Source organism: Chiloscyllium plagiosum, unplaced genomic scaffold (assembly GCF_037043375.1).
Source record: "Chiloscyllium plagiosum isolate Xiang-an unplaced genomic scaffold, Cpla_swu_hap1 HiC_scaffold_22, whole genome shotgun sequence".
Classification (NCBI taxonomy): Eukaryota; Metazoa; Chordata; class Chondrichthyes; order Orectolobiformes; family Hemiscylliidae; genus Chiloscyllium; species Chiloscyllium plagiosum.
The window spans coordinates 25,815,224-25,832,876 of NW_028270160.1; the positions used below are offsets into that span (position 1 = coordinate 25,815,224).

The following is a 17,653-nucleotide window of genomic DNA, read 5'->3' on the forward strand; positions in this document are numbered from 1 at the left end:
TCAACCAATTCCGTCATTAACCTCTGTCACTGACACAATGGAATGCAAATCCAGAGATGTAATGTAACAAGCTAAATTAACATCCGTTACATGATCACACCAGAAAGGAAAGGATCCCTTTTAATCAGTAATTTAAACTTCTTAAACCTCTTAAAACTTTGTAACTTAAATCTATTGACTATGCACCATAGCTTGCATTAATGTGGAGGGAATTTTAATTAACGTATTTAACCAAACTTAAAACTAAATTTTGAATGACAAAATTAATTTTTCCATTGCTTATTGGCTTGGTATTTATAACTATGTTGTTAGCTAATGCTGCCAAGATTCAGCTTTGCAAGAATTTAAAAAGTACTCATTTGAGGGGCAACAAGTAGAATTGTATTTAATTAGTAATATACAGTCAAATTGTAAATTATTGCATACATAGATTATAAAGGCATTATTTCCCGCTCAGGAAGTCTGTAGTTCTGCTTTGTCAACTAAAACAAGAAGCAACAGAATGAGCATTCAGCTTTGAGAGTTAGATTTTTTACCATGCAAGTTCAAAACCAGAGACACTTTACAAATGCAATCACTGAGATTGTGACACAGACCGTTATATTTCTCAGTTTATGAAAGAATGATGTGACAGGAATGCAAAATTAATTATAATTATTAATAAGAATTATTATTAAGATGTTACATATGATCCCATTGTTACTAAAACTGAGGTAATAACATATTTGAAAATCCTTTATGTGGTATTCTAGAAATAATGGATGTGTTAAATAGTAATGTCAAGCATCTTTTTATATTCCACTACAATCCCGCATGTTCAACAACTGCACTTAAGTGGCTCGTGACTTAATCCATTTAAGGAACTTGGTGACACGGACATAAACACCAGGTTTATTTATCACCCCACAGCGATCGCCCCAGCTCACTACTCCATAGATCTGGTAACGTCCATCCTTCACACAAGTCAGTGGTCCTCCAGAATCGCCCTGAACATGAAACAAAGATATGTAATTTTTACAAGATATGAGCGAGACATCCATTCAGTCATTTAGAGATATAGAGTCATAGAGATGTACAGAACGGAAACAGACACTTCAGTCCAACTTGTACTGTGAACAGGAGTGTTTTTCTTTTGATAGAGACATTTCTTTACTGCGTCCTTACATTTGTTCACATAAAAACATAAGGTAATAAGGCACATTTGGTCATTTGGCCCACTGGCCTTTTATCTATATTTATCCTATCAAATATCAATACTACATTTCATTCACTGCTCCAATGGCAGCATCCATTTTGCTACTGAAGATAGCTGCAACGTATTCATTTCGTACCTCTGCCATACTCTCTGCCTCCTCAAAAAGATCTTTTTGCTCTCCACCTTTCTTTGACTACCTTTTTACACTTCATATGATCATAAAATATTTTTAGTTTCTTTTTTTTAATCTCGTCTCATCACCTTTCTATTCTTTTCTTATTCCTTTATCAGATCTCCTTTCAGTAATCTCTTTAGCTTTGTACAGTATAATCAACATTACATTTGTCATAGTTCTTCTTTTCCTTTTGCAATTTTCCTTTTGTATCTCTGGCTGGTCTGGTGTCTCAGTCCTCAGGATACCCAGTAGTTTATGGGACACCAATGTTGTCATATAACTGGACTAAAAGCCTTCGCAGCTCTGCTTATGGGCTAGGAGGAATAGGACCACTTCCTGCCACTTTCCACCTAGCCAACCTGCTTTTCTACCTGAAATTGGACACACTTTTGGTTTCTCATGATCTGGCACCCCTGTATTGGAATAACCCCCCCAATCACTAATTCCATACCAGCTAACAAAGATCCCCACTTGGTCATCAACTAATCCCACAATATTATCTGACAACCCGTTGACTCCATCATCTCTGACCTTGATCTCTTTCTGGATCCCTGTGATCAGCCTTGACCTTCTAAGTTATGTTGCACTATTACATCATCACCTCACCCACTCCCCATCTCTCGTTGCAAGAAACTTAGCTGCTGCTGAACTGTGACCTCCTCTGAAGTATATTCAATCCAACAGGGAGTAAGCCTATCCTTCAATTTCAGGTGAGATTCCCACTTACAAAACACATGGTCCCTACAGTATCGAGGGCCAGAATTTTGTTTCCTCACTTGGAAATTCTGCCCAAATAAAGATTAGGTGCATAAAGTTCCCAACTCTCCTTTCCTCTGAGCCAGTTCTCTGCTGTTTCTGCAGTTTATCAATCTCATTAACTATGCTATGTGCATTTCAAACCCAATGTACACTGCCTAGTATTTGCCTTCTGAGGGCTCATGCTCTTTGTCTCTCCCAATCCTCTGTGCCTCTTATTTCTTCTCGCTACTATTTCATCGTTTGCCAACTTTGCTTGTATTCTATTGTCCCATAGCACTAACTAACTTCCCTTTGAGGATATTTGTCCCAGTGTGGCTGAGATGCACTCTGCTTGGAACTTCATGCCCCAAAAACCTGAAGCCTGCCCTTTGAACATTGTTTCTCCAGCAATGTATTAACCTGCCTTCATGAAGATTGACCCGAGTCACAAATCACCAAATAGGGCAAATAAATTCCACAATCCACCAAATCCTTATAGCAAACCTGACATGAATCCACACTGCCATCCAGGTTTCCTGCACAAAACATGCTGTCATTGATAGCGTTTCCATAGGAACGAGAGTCCTTACATCGCTTGTCAGATATCAGTCTCACATTCGTATGCAATAACTGATTGGATGATGCCTCTGTACAATTTTTAATAAACAGAAAATAATGTGATGATTTTGTTGCCTATTATCAAAATAATGCTTGAATTTAAAGAAAAATATGATTATAAAATTATCCAAATTAATAGGAGCACCTGATTCTGTCTGACCCCATCCTGAAATGTGACATTCAGTTCCAGGCTGGAAATCAGCATCTGGTAAGCAGGCAGTTTTTACATACTTTGTTTCCTTGGCACAGTGATTGTTGACTTGCTTGATCTTCACCAAAGCTGGAATGCAAATTTTGATTTACATTAGAACTTGCTGAGACACCAAGAGACTAAAACAAAGGATCAGCAAAGGGTGGCAAGGTTAGGAACCTTTCAGAGTGGGGGAAGAGACAATGGTGGCAGGAAAATGTTAAGAAGCTGTGGCAAGGAAAAAGGTTGAGATTCTGAAGGGACATTACAGAGAATAAGGCAGAAATTTAAAAAGGAGGTCCTCAAGGGTAGTAATATCTGGATTACTCCCAGTGCTGCGAGCTAGTGAGGGGAGGAATAGGAGGATAGAGCAGATGAATGCAGGGCTGAGAAGCTGGTGTATGGGAGAAGGATTCACATTTTTGGATCATTGGAATCTCTTTTGGGGCAGAAGTGACCTGTACAAGAAGGACGGATTGCACCTAAATTGGAAGGGGACTAATATGCTGGCAGAGAAATTTGCTAGAACTGCTTGGGAGGATTTAAAGTAGTAAGGCGGGGGGGGGGGGGGGGGGGGAGGTTTGGGACTCAGGGAGATAGTGAAAAAAGAGATCGATCTGAGATGGGTACAGCTGAGAACAGAAGTGAGTCAAACAGTCAGGGTAGGCAGGGACAAGGTAGGACTAATAAATTAAACTGCATTTATTTCAATGCAAAGGGCCTAACAGGGAAGGCAGATGACCTCCGGGCATGGTTAGGAACATGGGACTGGGATATCATAGCAGTTACAGAAACATGGCTCAGGGATGGGCAGGACTGGCAGCTTAATGTTCCAGGATACAAATGCTACAGGAAGGATAGAAAGGGAGGCAAGAAAGGAGGGAGAGTGGCATTTTTGATAAGGGATAGCATTACAGCTGTGCTGAGGGAGGATATTCCCGGAAATACATCCAGGGAAGCTATTTGGGTGGAACTGAGAAATAAGAAAGGGAAGATCACCTTATTGGGATTGTATTATGGACTCCCCCCAATAGTCAGAGGGAAATTGAAAAATAAATTTGTATGGAGACCTCAGCTATCTGTAAGAATAATAGGGTAGTTATGGGAGGGGTTTTTAACTTTCCAAACATCGACTGGGACTGCCATAGTATGAAAAGTTAGATGGAGAGGAATTTCTTAAGTGTGTACAAGACAATGTTCTGATTCAGTATGTGGATGTACCCACTAGAGAAGGTGCAAAACTTGACCTACTCTTGGGAAATAAGGCAGGGCAGGTGACTGAGGTGTTAGTGAGGGAGCACTTTGGGGCCAGCGACCATAATTCTATTTGTTTTAAAATAGTGATGGAAAAGGATAGACCAGATCTAAAAGTTGAAGTTATAAATGAGAGAAAGGCCAATTTTGACGGTGTTAGGCAAGAATTTTCAAAAGCTGATTGGAGGCAGATGTTCGCAGGTAAAGGGACGGCTGGAAAATGGGAAGCCTTCAGAAATGAGATAACAAGAATCCAGAGAAAGTATATTTCTGTCAGGGTGAAAGGGACGGCTGGTAGGTATAGGGAATGCTGGATGACTAAAGAAATTGAGGGTTTGGTTAAGAAAAAGAAGGAAGCATATGTCAAGTATAGACAGGATAGATCGAGTGAATCCTTAGAAGAGTATAAAGGAAGTAGGAGTATACTTAAGAGAGAAATCAGAAGGGCAAAACGGGGACATGAGATAGCTTTGGCAAATAGAATTAAGGAGAATCCAAAGGGTTTTTACAAATATATTAAGGACAAAAGGGTAACTAGGTAGAAAATAGGGCCCCTCAAAGATCAGCAAGGTGGCCTTTGTGTGGAGTCATAGAAAATGGGGGAGATACTAAATGAATATTTTGCATCAGTATTTACTGTGTAAAAGGATATGGAAGATATAGACTGTAGGGAAATAGATGGTGACATCTTGCAAAACGTCCAGATTACAGAGGAGGAAGTGCTGGATGTCTTGAAACGGTTAAAAGTGGATAAATCTCCAGGACCTGATCAGGTGTACCCGAGAACTCTGTGGGAAGCTAGAGAAGTGATTGCTGGGCCTCTTGCTTACATATTTGTATCATCGATAGTCACAGGTGAGGTGCCAGAAGACTGGAGGTTGGCAAACGTGGTGCCACTGTTTAAGAAGGGTGGTAAAGACAAGCCAGGGAACTATGGACCGGTGAACCTGACCTCAGTGGTGGGCAAGTTGTTGGAAGGAATCCTGAGGGACAGGATGTACATGTATTTGGAAAGGCAGGGACTGATTCGGGATAGTCAACATGGCTTTGTGCTTGGGAAATCATGTCTCACAAACATGATTGAGTTTTTTGAAGAAGTAACAAAGAAGATTGATGAGGGCAGAGCAGTAGATGTGATCTATATGGAATTCAGTAAGGTGTTCAACAAGGTTCCCCTTGGGAGACTGATTAGCAAGGTTAGATCTCATGGAGTAAAGGGAGAACTAGCCATTTGGATACAGAACTGGCTCAAAGGTAGAAGACAGAGGGTGGTGGTGGAGGGTTGTTTTTCAGACTGGAGGCCTGTGACCAGTGGAGTGCCACAAGGATCGGTGCTGGGCCCTCTACTTTTTATCATTTACATAAATGATTTGGATGCGAGCATAAGAGCTACAGTTAGTAAGTTTGCAGATGACACCAAAATTGGAGGTGTAGTGAATAGCAAAGAGGGTTACCTCAGATTACAACAGGATATGGACCAGATGGGCCAACGGGCTGAGAAGTGGCAGATGGAGTTTAATTCAGATAAATGTGAGGTGCTGCATTTTGGGAAAGCAAATCTTAGCAGGAAGTATACACTTAATGGTAAGGTCCTAGGGAGTGTTGCTGAACAAAGAGATCTTGGAGTGCAGGTTCATAGCTCCTTGAAAATGGAGTCGCAGGTAGATAGGATAATGAAGAAGGCATTTGGTATGCTTTCTTTATTGGTCAGAGTATTGAGTACAGGAGTTGGGAGGTCATGTTGCGGCTGTACAGGACATTGATTAGGCCACTGTTGGAATATTGTGTGCAATTCTGGTCTCCTTCCTATCGGAAAAATATTGTGAAACTTGAAAGGGTTCAGAAAAGATTTACAAGGATGTTGCCAGTGTTGGAGGATCTGAGCTACAGGGAGAGGGTGAACAGGCTGGGGCTGTTTTCCCTGGAGCGTCAGAGGCTGAGGGGTGACCTTATAGAAGTTTACAAAATTATGAGGGGCATGGATAGGATAAATAGGCAAAGTCTTTTCCCTGGGGCTGGGGAGTCCAGAACTAGAGGGCATAGGTTTAGGGTAAGAGGGGAAAGATATAAAAGATACCTAAGGGGCAACCTTTTCATGCAGAGGGTGGTACGTGTATGGAATGAGCTGCCAGAGGATGTGGTCGAGGCTGGTACAATTGCAACATTTAAGAGGCATTTGGATGGGTATATGAATAGGAAGAGTTTGGAGGGATATGGGCCAGGTGCTGGCAGGTGGTACTAGATTGGGTTGGGATATCTGGTCGGCATGGACGGGTTGGACCAAAAGGTCTGTTTCCATGCTCTATGACTCTATATCTCTATGACTCTATGACACTAAGTGGATCTGCAATCCTGTTATGTCTGCAGTGTCGCTGCGGTAGGACAAAATGCAGAGCAGCTGGAGATTTGCATATTTATGCAAATCCCTGAGTTTAAAAGCAGAAAGGTTATGTACAGGGTGCTGCTGTGGTCACACCTGGAATACTGCATGCAGTTTTGGTCTCCTTACTTGAGAGAGGATGTACTGGCACTGGAGGGGGTGCAGAGGAGGTTCACTAGGTCGGTTCCAGAGTTGAGGGGGTTGGCTTATGAAGAGAAACTGAATAGACTGAGATAATATTATTGGAATTCAGAAGAATGAAGGGGGATCTTATAGAAACATATAAAATTATGAGGGGAGTAGATAAGATAGAAGCAGAGATAATGTTTCCTGCGGCAGGTGAAACTAGGACAAGAGGGCATAGCCTCAAGATTAAAGGGAGCAGACTGAGGACTGAATTGAGAAGGAACTTCTTCACCCAGAGGGTTGTTAATCTATGGAATTCCTTACCCAGTAAAGTGGTTGACACTACTTCAGTAAATGTTTTAAAGCTAAGCTAGATATTTTTTGAACACTAAAGGAATTAAAGGATACGGTGAGAACATGGGTAAGTGGATCTGAGTCCACACAAAGATTAGCCATGATCTTATTGAATGGCAGATGGCCTACTCTTGCTCCTAGAGCTTATGTTCTTATGTTCTTAAAGGCCCTGTAAATTTCGATTGGTCATGAGGGGGAATTCCATTAGCTCGGATGGCTGGTTTGCAATGCAATGTATTGCCAACAGTGTGGGTTGAATTCCCAACACTGACTGACGTTACAATGAAGGAATCTCTTTGTCACCCTCTCCCTTCACTCGAGGCATGTTGACCCTCAGGTTAAATCACTACCAGTCATCTCTTTCCATTGAAATAGCAGTCTAATGGTCTGCTTGGGCTACTGCAACTTGACCATTTGGTGAAGAGGACCCACAGCCCATACAGTGACGGCAGACAGGTCAGTCAACACAGCAACAATGAGTCATTTTGCTTCTGACTCCCTGAATTTTTCCTTTTTTTTAAACTTACCTTGGGGGAGAGCTTGAAGTCGCCTACATTCCTCAGCAGTGATGCCTCTCCTTCTGCGCCCTTCAGGTCACAATCTGTCTCCTTCATTGGCAGGCAGGCCTGCAGAGGGTAGCTCTGCCTGAGGGAACATCAGTGAGCCGCTATCGGTCAGAGCAGGCTCAGGACCTGATTCTGAAGCTCACAGTAAAACTCAGGAAGGAACTTGAAGGTACAAGTCTCAGACTACTTACCAATATCATTGTATAATCCCACTGAGCTCTCATGATAATTTTCATGGACAATTATATTTTCAACGTCAAAGTTCTGTTCATGCCATTCATCTCTTTGAAGGTCTTGTTTGCCAAGCTGTACACGGAAATCTCTCGCCTGTGCCCTATGTATTGGTTTAAAAGAAGAGACAATACTCTTAACTAAAAAGGATTAGCAATTGATTCTTAGAATTACTGATAATATGTAAAATGAATATTGCAATCAAAATATAGACAAACAGGCATTATAGCCTTCCTAAGTGTTTGATTTACCAGATATCAGTTTTCTCATTAATTAAGATGTCTGATTCTTATTTAAGTCTGTTGTTAACAAATTAAATGATTCGAGGTTTTATATGTAGCGTTTGAAAAGGCCTCTCTCTGTACTACCAGATTCACGAAGCAAAGTAGTAACTTGGATGTATCCCTCTACATCTCCAACCTTCACCAGGACTGTCTGCAGCTCTTCAGTTCTTCCTTGTACAGGGGCCTTTACAGTCCAAACACCTCCACCTGGTGGAGCTTTCTTCTCTCATTGAATAATTTCTCTTTTAACTTATCTCAATTCATTCAAATGAAAAGATTCACCCTAGGTATTTGCATGGGCCTAGTTATACTCTGCTCTTTGAGGCATATGTGGAACATTCTTTGTTCCAGTCCGAGATGGGCCCTTTCAACAACTCTTTGGTGTAGGTCAAGGCCTGCATCAGTGTCACCTCCTTCTCTTGTCTGGAACTATAAAGATTACTCAACTTTGCTTCCAATTTCCATTCTTCTCTCATCCTCAGCTAGTCCATCTCTAACTTTTCTCTTTCCTTTCTTGACTTCTCTGTCTCCATTTCTGGAGAGAGGCTGCCTACTAATACTCACTGCAAACCCATGGACATTCCCAGCTAAACCTTAACTGCCCTTTATAAATCCTGAAAGGACTACATTCTATTTTTCCAGTTCCTCTGTCTCTGTTGTAACTGCTTGAATAATGGCTTCTTTCCCACCTATGCTACTGGAATGTTTTCCTTTTTCCTCAACTGAGGAATCCTCCTCCCTACGCATTATGATGGATAGGACCCTTCAGTTTGTCGAACTCATTTGCACACTTCTGTCCTCATTGTTCTCCCCCCTCCCAGAACCACTGTTCCTCTTTTTGATGGCCTGTAGTGAATTATATTTGGGGATTTTGGTACATTTGATGGAGTGCTGTGATATCAGCCAGCTCTAATAGAATACCATTACAAAAACATCCATAACTCCCTGTAATTACTCATGGTGTCTTTGCAAGTTTGGCTATCAAACTATCTATTAGCTATGTCTCTGTCTGATAAGGCTAACTACATTATTCAAAAAGCATAATATTGTCACTTAGAGACTGCTAAATGCATGGCCATGGATCCCATTCCTGTAATCCCAAGGTTAATTGTGCACAGCAGATAAAACAAAAGATTTGGATCTACACTCAGTATCATTGAACTAACAGCTGGAATTATGAAATGGCGCTCTGCTGGCATCAGACAATGAACAAAAAACGAAAACACAGCATTGTGGTCATCTCCTTATAGTTTGCACAATGTGTTTTCTGATACAATCTTTATCACCATTTTTTTTTTCTTGTGACCCTTGACTCCACCATTTATGTTCCAGAGCTGAAGATGAAAGTTATTCCTGGAATTTTCTTCAGATTCATTTGCTTCCAGCTGTGGGATAGACATTCTAATTGCCCAAACACTTATGAGACAAACTAATTTGAAATATGACATTAAATTAAATATTTGAGTAGGACAAGGAGACAGGTTCAGGGGAGTAAAGAGTAAATTTAAAACTGGTGTCAGGAGATTCTTACGCAAATAGTGTTCAACATCTGAAATATACACTGGAGGGTTTGAGAAGTGGTAGAGGTAAATTAAAGGCTGTTGGCTAAAGAAATCCTGCATTTTCCCCCATTTTTGAACAATTCAGTATTTGGTTATTTCTAGCTTTGATTGTCAAACTGTGAAGGTTGATACATATAAAGATTGTCGGTGGAATGTGACTTTGTTTTTCCTACTATTTTCCCATCAATCCTCGTCCCTGTCATTACACACTGGTAGGAACAATATGGTATCTCAGCCATGAACAGAGGGTGGAGGTTATTGCTGAAGAAGGCCATTTCATTACTGAGTCAAGCTAACATTTACAATGTCTATTATAAGATGAGGTTTGTTCACTACAGTTTGGGAATTAGTTGGAGAGTCTTTGGATTTCCCTTTAAGAATTCCTCATTAAAACTTTTTGATGAGAAGTATGTGGATATGGAGGAGAGGTTGCGGGAATTTGAAAGAATCCAATATTCTAAATATTGTCAAAACTATAACCACACATCCATAAATTCAGACCAAAGAAATAATAAATGGATTTTAGGAAACTATAACTCCCAACTGAGACAAGAGCGGAGTTAAGCCACCTGCTGAGCTTAAGTACTGCCTTATTTTGCTCAAAATACAGAAGCAATGGTTTTTAGTTGGATCCTGTAGATAACTACAGTAGAAAGTAAATATATAATAGCAAAGTTACAAAATGTAGAGAGGCATCTCTTCAGAAATGATTCACTAAAATAAGGAGATAACTGAAAGCAATGTACAAACATGTTAATACCTACTGTGAGACAATGCAGTGGGCGGCAGTGAGAACCCAACATGGTTTAATCAATGTTCCTCCACACACATGTCCTGGTTTATAAAGTCCAATGCGATTTTTCAGCTGTAGAGATACCTGCCATGGGTATTTTCCTGGTACTGTCCTTTTTCCACCAAGGATTTTGCCTAAGACTACTGCAACCTCAGGTATTCCACACTGAAAGCGTGTAATGGAGGACGCAGACGCAGGTGATCGGGTCACAGGTTTGGCTGTAGCTTCTCTTTGGGGTGGTGTCTTAGCCGCTGTGGTGGAGAAACAGTACTGAGTCAAACCTCATTCTATACATTAGTGTTTGTTAATCATTGTAATTTTTCTTTGTAATTGTGCTATTTGATCCCTTTCCAGAAAGGATCAGAAAGTTGCTGAAATTATAAAAGAACAACAACAAAATGAGCAAGACAATCACTGCACGTCTAGAATAGGAGATCATTAACTCCATTAGATGACTATCTTATTGTGAACGAAAATGATTGAGGACCACCTTGAAGGTTGCTATGGGAATGCAAGTTCAACTCAGCAGGCCTGACAGGATTGGTGGTTGAGAAACTGAGTTACTGTTTTGTGTCCAGTATTTCAAAGTCCTTAAAGTTCATACTGAATTTGAAATGTTCACTCTGTCACTCCCTCCACAGATGCTACCAGACCTGCTGAGATTCTCCAGCACCTTTTGCTTTTATTTCAGATTTTCAATATCTGCACGATTTTGCTTTTAAAAGAATGCAAGTTGTTATTGCTCCAACTGTTCGTTAATATTCTTTAGTTATCATGAACAACAATATAATGAACCGAACAAGTACAGATATGCAGTTTTCAGGCAACAGACTTGACCCTTTCTTGTGCACAGGCAGATTGTGTGCTGATTAGAATGCTTCCAGTTGAAAAGGACTGTTGGAATAAATTAATGACAGCCTTTAGAATGCACTTTGAGAATCTGAAAATCTTTGGCTGCCAGAACAAAATAAATCTTTTTACCCAGGCACTGTCCCAGAGCAAAATGGAAGGGGATTTGATAAAATCTCTCAACCCTGAAAGTATTGAATCTAATAGAGAAAATTAGAAAGGTTTCAACTTAATTCAAACCAATTGACATTGTCCTTTTAATCTAACATTTATGCAGCAAAAGAATTAGGAAGCTCCATATTTATGACATTATTTTGTAATTATTGCTTATTAAGTAAGATAGAGCTAATACTCATCTGGATTATGACATTAATGGAATAAATTAACTGTTGTAAAATGCAATTAACAGCTGATACATACCTGGAGGGCAGGGAAAAATGGCACAATGTTCCCAACTTAATTTATCACGTTTCTCCCGATAATAGCACCAAGGTTTATCATCGCCATCAGGATTTCTGGAAATTTTTAATGTATTTTTATTGTAACCAATCCTGCCACATATCTTTAAAACAATATCTAAATGTATACCAAATGGCTTCAGTGAAAAGGCTGATTTTGATTTCAAAAGATCTATAGGATTGCAGGTGGTATGTAGCCCCCAGCTGCTTATATGTCAAATAGGTGACATACATTAATTACTTTACCTGTAGAACAGGAACAATATACACAGGGAATGGGTCATGTGTGGAATGAACCACCAGGGAAAGTGGTGGATGCAGGTACAGCTACTACATTTAAAAGACATTTCAATAAGTTCATGAGCAGGAAAAGTTTGGAGGGATGTGGGCCAAATGCAGGCAAGTGGGACTAGTTTAGTTTGGGAACATGGTTAGTGTGGACTGGTTGAGCCAAAGGGGTTATATGACTCTATGACTCTAATAGCACATGCTGAGCATATTGCATATTGCCACTCTCATTACATAAAATAAATTTAGATTCACCTCTGGAGTGAATAAAATGCAGGAATGAGTAATTGAATTTGTAAGGACGAGTAACAAATGCCGGATGAAACAAAGATACGGGCACAGTGGTTAGCACTGCTGCCTCATAGCGCCAGAGACCCGGGTTCAATTCCCGCCTCAGGCAACTCTCTGTGTGGAGTTTGCACATTCTCCCCGTGTCTGCCTGGGTTTCCTCCGGGTGCTCCGGTTTCCTCCCACAATCCAAAAATGTGCAGGTTAGGTGAATTGGCCATGCTAAATTGCCCGTAGTGTTAGGTGAAGGGGTAAATGTAGGAGTATGGGTCTGGGTGGTATACGCTTCGGCGGGTCGGTGTGGACTTGTTGGGCCGAAGGGCCTGTTTCCACACTGTAAGTAATCTAATCTAAAAGAGAAGGAAAGATTCTCTGTCAGTGTTGTGACTGCAGGGTTCATTTGATAACTTAGTACATGAAAAAATTCAAGTAAGAATAATGTAATGTGGGGATTTCATGAACTTGGATGAGTGAATGTTTAGAGAATATCACCTCTAAATGGATCTAGTTAGTAGAAATTCTAGCAGAAACAACCAGGATATCTTACTGATATTTTTCTCCAAAGATTCCACTAATGGAGGCTGGCTTCAAGATTGAGATTTTTCTTGGATGAGGGAGTTAAGACTTATCAGGTACACACAGGAAAGTGGAGGTGAGGTCAGATCTGTCATGATCATATTGAGTGGAGGCAGGGTTCAAAGGCCTAAGGCTCACCCCAGCCTCCAGCTTCTATGTTCCTCTAGCCTATGTTCTAATGGTAAGCATCTCATTCCACTGCTGTTGGTATTAATGCAGTAGTCAAGATTAGAGTAGTGCTGGAAAAGCACAGCAGGTCAGCTTTGGGCAAGATGATGGGTTTTTGCCCGAAACGTCGATTTTCCTGTTCCTCGGATGCTGCCTTACCTGCTGTGCATTTCCAGCAATACTCTAATCTTGACTTTGGTCTCCAGCATCTGCAGTATCCACTTTCGCCATATTAATGCAGTGGTTGGTGCAGGAAGAATGACATACAAACCTGCGCAGAATTGCTTGTGGGGCACGCTGGCATGGGGGGATGGGTCCTACCTAGTTCAAGGTTAATTTGTGTCTGATCAAGGGGAATGTATAGCGAGATACTTCCTGTGCTTGCTTCCAACACCCCTAACCTCTCCCCTGCTTCTCCCACCACACAAACCCCACTTCTACCATCACTTGCTTGTGGCCTGAGACCCAGCAATGATACCAGGCCTTAACATGATATATTAGTTAGTAATACCACTTACTTGATATTGAGCTACAATAAATTCACTAGAATATCGAGAGGGGTCTACAACAGGCATCCTGAGTGCAATATTAATTGTCTTGACTCCTCAACAGTTTCCTCCTATATATATATCTGTCTTCCTGTATCTAATCACCTTTTTTCTTACCTTCTCCCTCACTAACTGTACACCACAGATAAATGCAGTTTCACTGAATCATTATGAAAGAGGCCATTAAGTTATTCTTGGTGTTATATTTATCCTGTGCAGGAAAAGACAATGAGCACAGCCTATTTGGGTGTCGTGGGTAAATTTTATTTTCTGATTAACTGTGAACGTATGAAGGAACATGACTTAGGAGCAGCAGTAGGGCACTAGGGCCCTTGAGGCTGCACCATCATTCAATAAGATCATGGTTAATCTGATTCCTCTGCATCCCTGATAACCTGTGTTGTAATGGATATGTTTTGTTCTTACATATGGGGCCAAATGTAGGTCTGGTTGTGAGATGTGTGAGGTGTGTTTTGGTACACAAATGGCCACACTGATTCTCCCCTCCCTAGAAGTGGTGGAAAAGACAAATTATCCAGTTGATTGGCAGCACAGAAACGTACCCATCCTTTTTCCATTACTTTAGGAATTAAGTTCCAGATGGGAATGCTTATATTTCGCTATTCTGAGTGCAACAGACAGCAGAGTAATCAGAATGACTTCTTTATGGAGGTATCAGTAAGGCAGCAGCCTGTAGTGTAAATGCCTAATGGTCAAGGTCACATGATTACAGTAGATTAGAAAGGAGATTTGTCCATGATTAAATTTCAATCCAAACACTGATTTACCTGACCTGCTGCCAACTAAAGCCCTTAAATGGTTAATTAATGACCACTGAGACTGCCCCGGCATGATTTAGTTTGTTCCCAGCAGCAAAGGGTAGTGGCAGCCTTCCTGACTGTGACAATGGCATGTTAACGATGACTGAAAACCACACGCTGCCCTTGCCTCTGAAACTCTTGAAACCCCTTTCCATTGACATGCACCCCACTGCCCTGATCCTGTGATTCCCCACCACTCCTTTCCCATTGTTGGCGCTCTTCAGCCAGAGACCTGGACATCTGAAGTGACGCTGCTCCTCACAATGGTTAATAGGCATTGATTGGCCAGCAGCTTCAGGTGGGCGGGACCTCACTGACCCAAGAATTGATTGGCTAAGAAGCCTGCCAGATCACCACTTAAGTGCTTGACTTGTCCTGATGAGCTTACTTGGTGGCAAGGCTGGCGGGGGAGCTGAAGGCTGTAGGCTGTGGTCTGTGGGATACTTCATTCCTAAAGACACCCATGCCCACGGTGAGAAGAGAAAAAATAAAAATTCAAAGTTTAAGGCTTTTCTTGAGGAAACTTGACTTTCCTCTACATTGCCGACTCTCTCTCATTTTCCCCTGACCTTTCTAGGGCTCCGGAATGCCTAGTGTGCAAAAAGCACATCCATTCCCGATGAGTTCCCATTTTGAATGGAGGATGAAAATCAGATTTTCTCCCAAACACTATTTCCATCTGGTGGTGCAAATGGTTTTCAGCTGAGTTGTTCATTTCATCTGAGAATAAATAACAATTTTAAGAAGTTGCCATTATACATTGTCCATTTGATGTTCTTTTTGGTTTGTTGATACGATCTAATGTGATCACAAATAGACAAGGCTTTTTTCTCATGATAGAATGCATTTTTCCTCACAGTCAATTATATGGAAGTTATTATTAGATGTTGAAAGTTTAATTTTCTTCCCAAGGAATGTATAATATTTTTCACTAACTTTGAATAGTGCATAATAGGTGAGTAGCTGTGGATGTTACATTGGGTGCCAAGGATTGGCATGGGCGATTTGAGTGGTTATAGAGATGGCAAGAAAGTGCGTGGAGAGTGACATTAAGGGGGCATTTTGTGGAGTGTGTTGGAGAACTGAGGTGGGTCTTCGAACCAACCCATCTTTGTGCCCATGCTCCTCCATCTCAGACTACCTGATAGGAAATTATACAAGCTCATCATTTCAGTTACTAATCCATGTTGAACTCATCCCAAATTTATATAATAATTTGGGAGTCCATGTTTTAATGAGAAAAGGCTCAAGAGATTGAAGGTAAAATTTTAATGAGAACACTGTTGTCACTCAGCTCAGTGTTTACAAACTACCTTTTTATATCAATGTATTAAAACTGCAGTACCTGCAATAATTGTGATCAGCAATTCCATATTTGCTAGGATTCTCCATATGGGTACCAACAGCTTCCTTGAGCAGCAAGTGAGAGCTCCAGTGCAGACATGTCTTCCCTCGTTCAGTTTGTTTCACCATACCTCTATATGATAAACCATTACCATGGTAACAATCATTTGGCACTAAGAAAATAAATGCACAAATAATACAATGATAAGACTTTTGCTGAGCTGAAACATAATAATGAGTCTAAATAAGTTTGGAAAGTACTTATGCAGCGAGCACTGTTATAAGTCTTATTATTATCTAAAGTAATGGTAAATTTGGTACTAAGAACAGAGTTCCTGGTGAATGAGCTGTGTGAGATCTTTCACTGCAACTTTATTGCATGCGAACTATATAATAATTATATGTTAGGAATTACTGCTGGCAATATTAGTGGATACTTGCTTCACTTAGTTACTTGACCTGTCTTTGTTATTTTAATGCAGGCATAAATCTGTTTACATAGGGATGGTTGTGTGGTGGTAATGTTGCTGGATTAATAATGTAGAGACTCAAACAAAGGTTAATAATATGAATTCAAATCTCACCTCTGCAGCTGAAGGAATTAAAATTAAATCAATTAGTAAATCTGGAATAAATTGATGATTTCATTAGAAACAAACATGAATCTATGGCTTTCTAATTAAAAATCCATCTCTTTCAGTAATACTGTGGGCGGCATGGTGGCACAGTGGTTAGCACTGCTGCCTCACAGTGCCAGAGACCCGGGTTCAATTCCCGCCTCAGGCGACTGACTGTGTGGAGTTTGCACGTTCTCCCCGTGTCTGCGTGGGTTTCCTCCGGGTGCTCCGGTTTCCTCCCACATCACAAAGATGTGCAGGGTCAGGTGAATTGGCCATTCTAAATTGCCCGTAGTGCTAGGTAAGGGGTAAATGTAGGGGTATGGATGGGTTTCGCTTCGGCGGGTCGGTGTGGACTTGTTGGGCCGAAGGGCCTGTTTCCACACTGTAATCTAATCTAATCTAAACTGTTCAACAGAGGAAATCTACTGTCCTTACCTCAACATATATGTGATTCCAGTTCTTTCACCAATGTGGTTGAGTTATAACTGGCCCATCAAAATAGCTTGCCAAGTCAGAATATCGAACCGCTCCAGAAAGGTCAAATACGAATGAAACTGAGCAGACCACTCAATCAGCTATTTTGCTGTTGGAACTGACACCCTGCCCTTTGATCTTGCAAAGTCCTCCACACTAACATCTGGGGGTTTACGCAATAGAAGATCCACCCTAAGATCTACTCAAGCAACAGTCTAATATAGTCATACTCACCAAATTATGTATTACAACCAATATTCAGACCCCTTCCTCATAATGTTTGGAGGTTGGGCTGGTGTGGCTGCATTGTGGTATATGGTTGGGAGGGAGAGTCTGGAAATTTTCAATGTTTGCTCAAGACCATATGAAGTCTCATGACATCAAATCAAATATGGACACGGAAATCCTCTTGCTTATTGCTAGCTAACATCTTCCTTTAACTGATGAATCAGTGCTTTTCACTGTTAAATAACACTTGGAAGTAGTTTCTGATCAAATCACAACACACACTCTGAATGAGGGACTGTAATATCCATCATCAAGGGCAGCTCAGTGGTGCCATTACTTATTGAGCTGCCCATGTTCTGAAGAGCATGGCACAGTTACTGGGAGAATGAATGAGAGAGACATCTACCTGATCTGGTTCTTATCAATCAATCTGCCACAATGTATCTGTCCATGACAGTATTTGTAGGAATGGCCACTATTTTATAACCCACTGGGTTAGCGTGTTGTAATTTGAACCCCACTACT

At 40.9% G+C, this 17,653-nt stretch overlaps 1 protein-coding gene across 3 annotated transcripts in view; it reads right to left on the reverse strand.

Annotated features, from left to right (window-relative positions):
* Positions 1–358: 358 nt before the first annotated feature.
* Positions 359–17,653, reverse strand: part of LOC122561198 (factor VII-activating protease-like) — a 47,706-nt gene continuing 30,411 nt past the window's right edge. For all 3 annotated transcript variants that reach the window (XM_043712768.2, XM_043712767.2, XM_087998878.1), the window contains 7 exons: positions 15,808–15,979; positions 11,736–11,830; positions 10,438–10,717; positions 7,788–7,930; positions 2,872–3,006; positions 2,613–2,755; positions 359–986 (listed from right to left, as the gene is read on the reverse strand). In XM_043712768.2, coding sequence (XP_043568703.1) covers positions 831–986; positions 2,613–2,755; positions 2,872–3,006; positions 7,788–7,930; positions 10,438–10,717; positions 11,736–11,830; positions 15,808–15,979 — 1,124 coding nt within the window. In that variant the 3' untranslated portion in view covers positions 359–830. The remainder of the gene's footprint in view (positions 987–2,612; positions 2,756–2,871; positions 3,007–7,787; positions 7,931–10,437; positions 10,718–11,735; positions 11,831–15,807; positions 15,980–17,653) is intronic.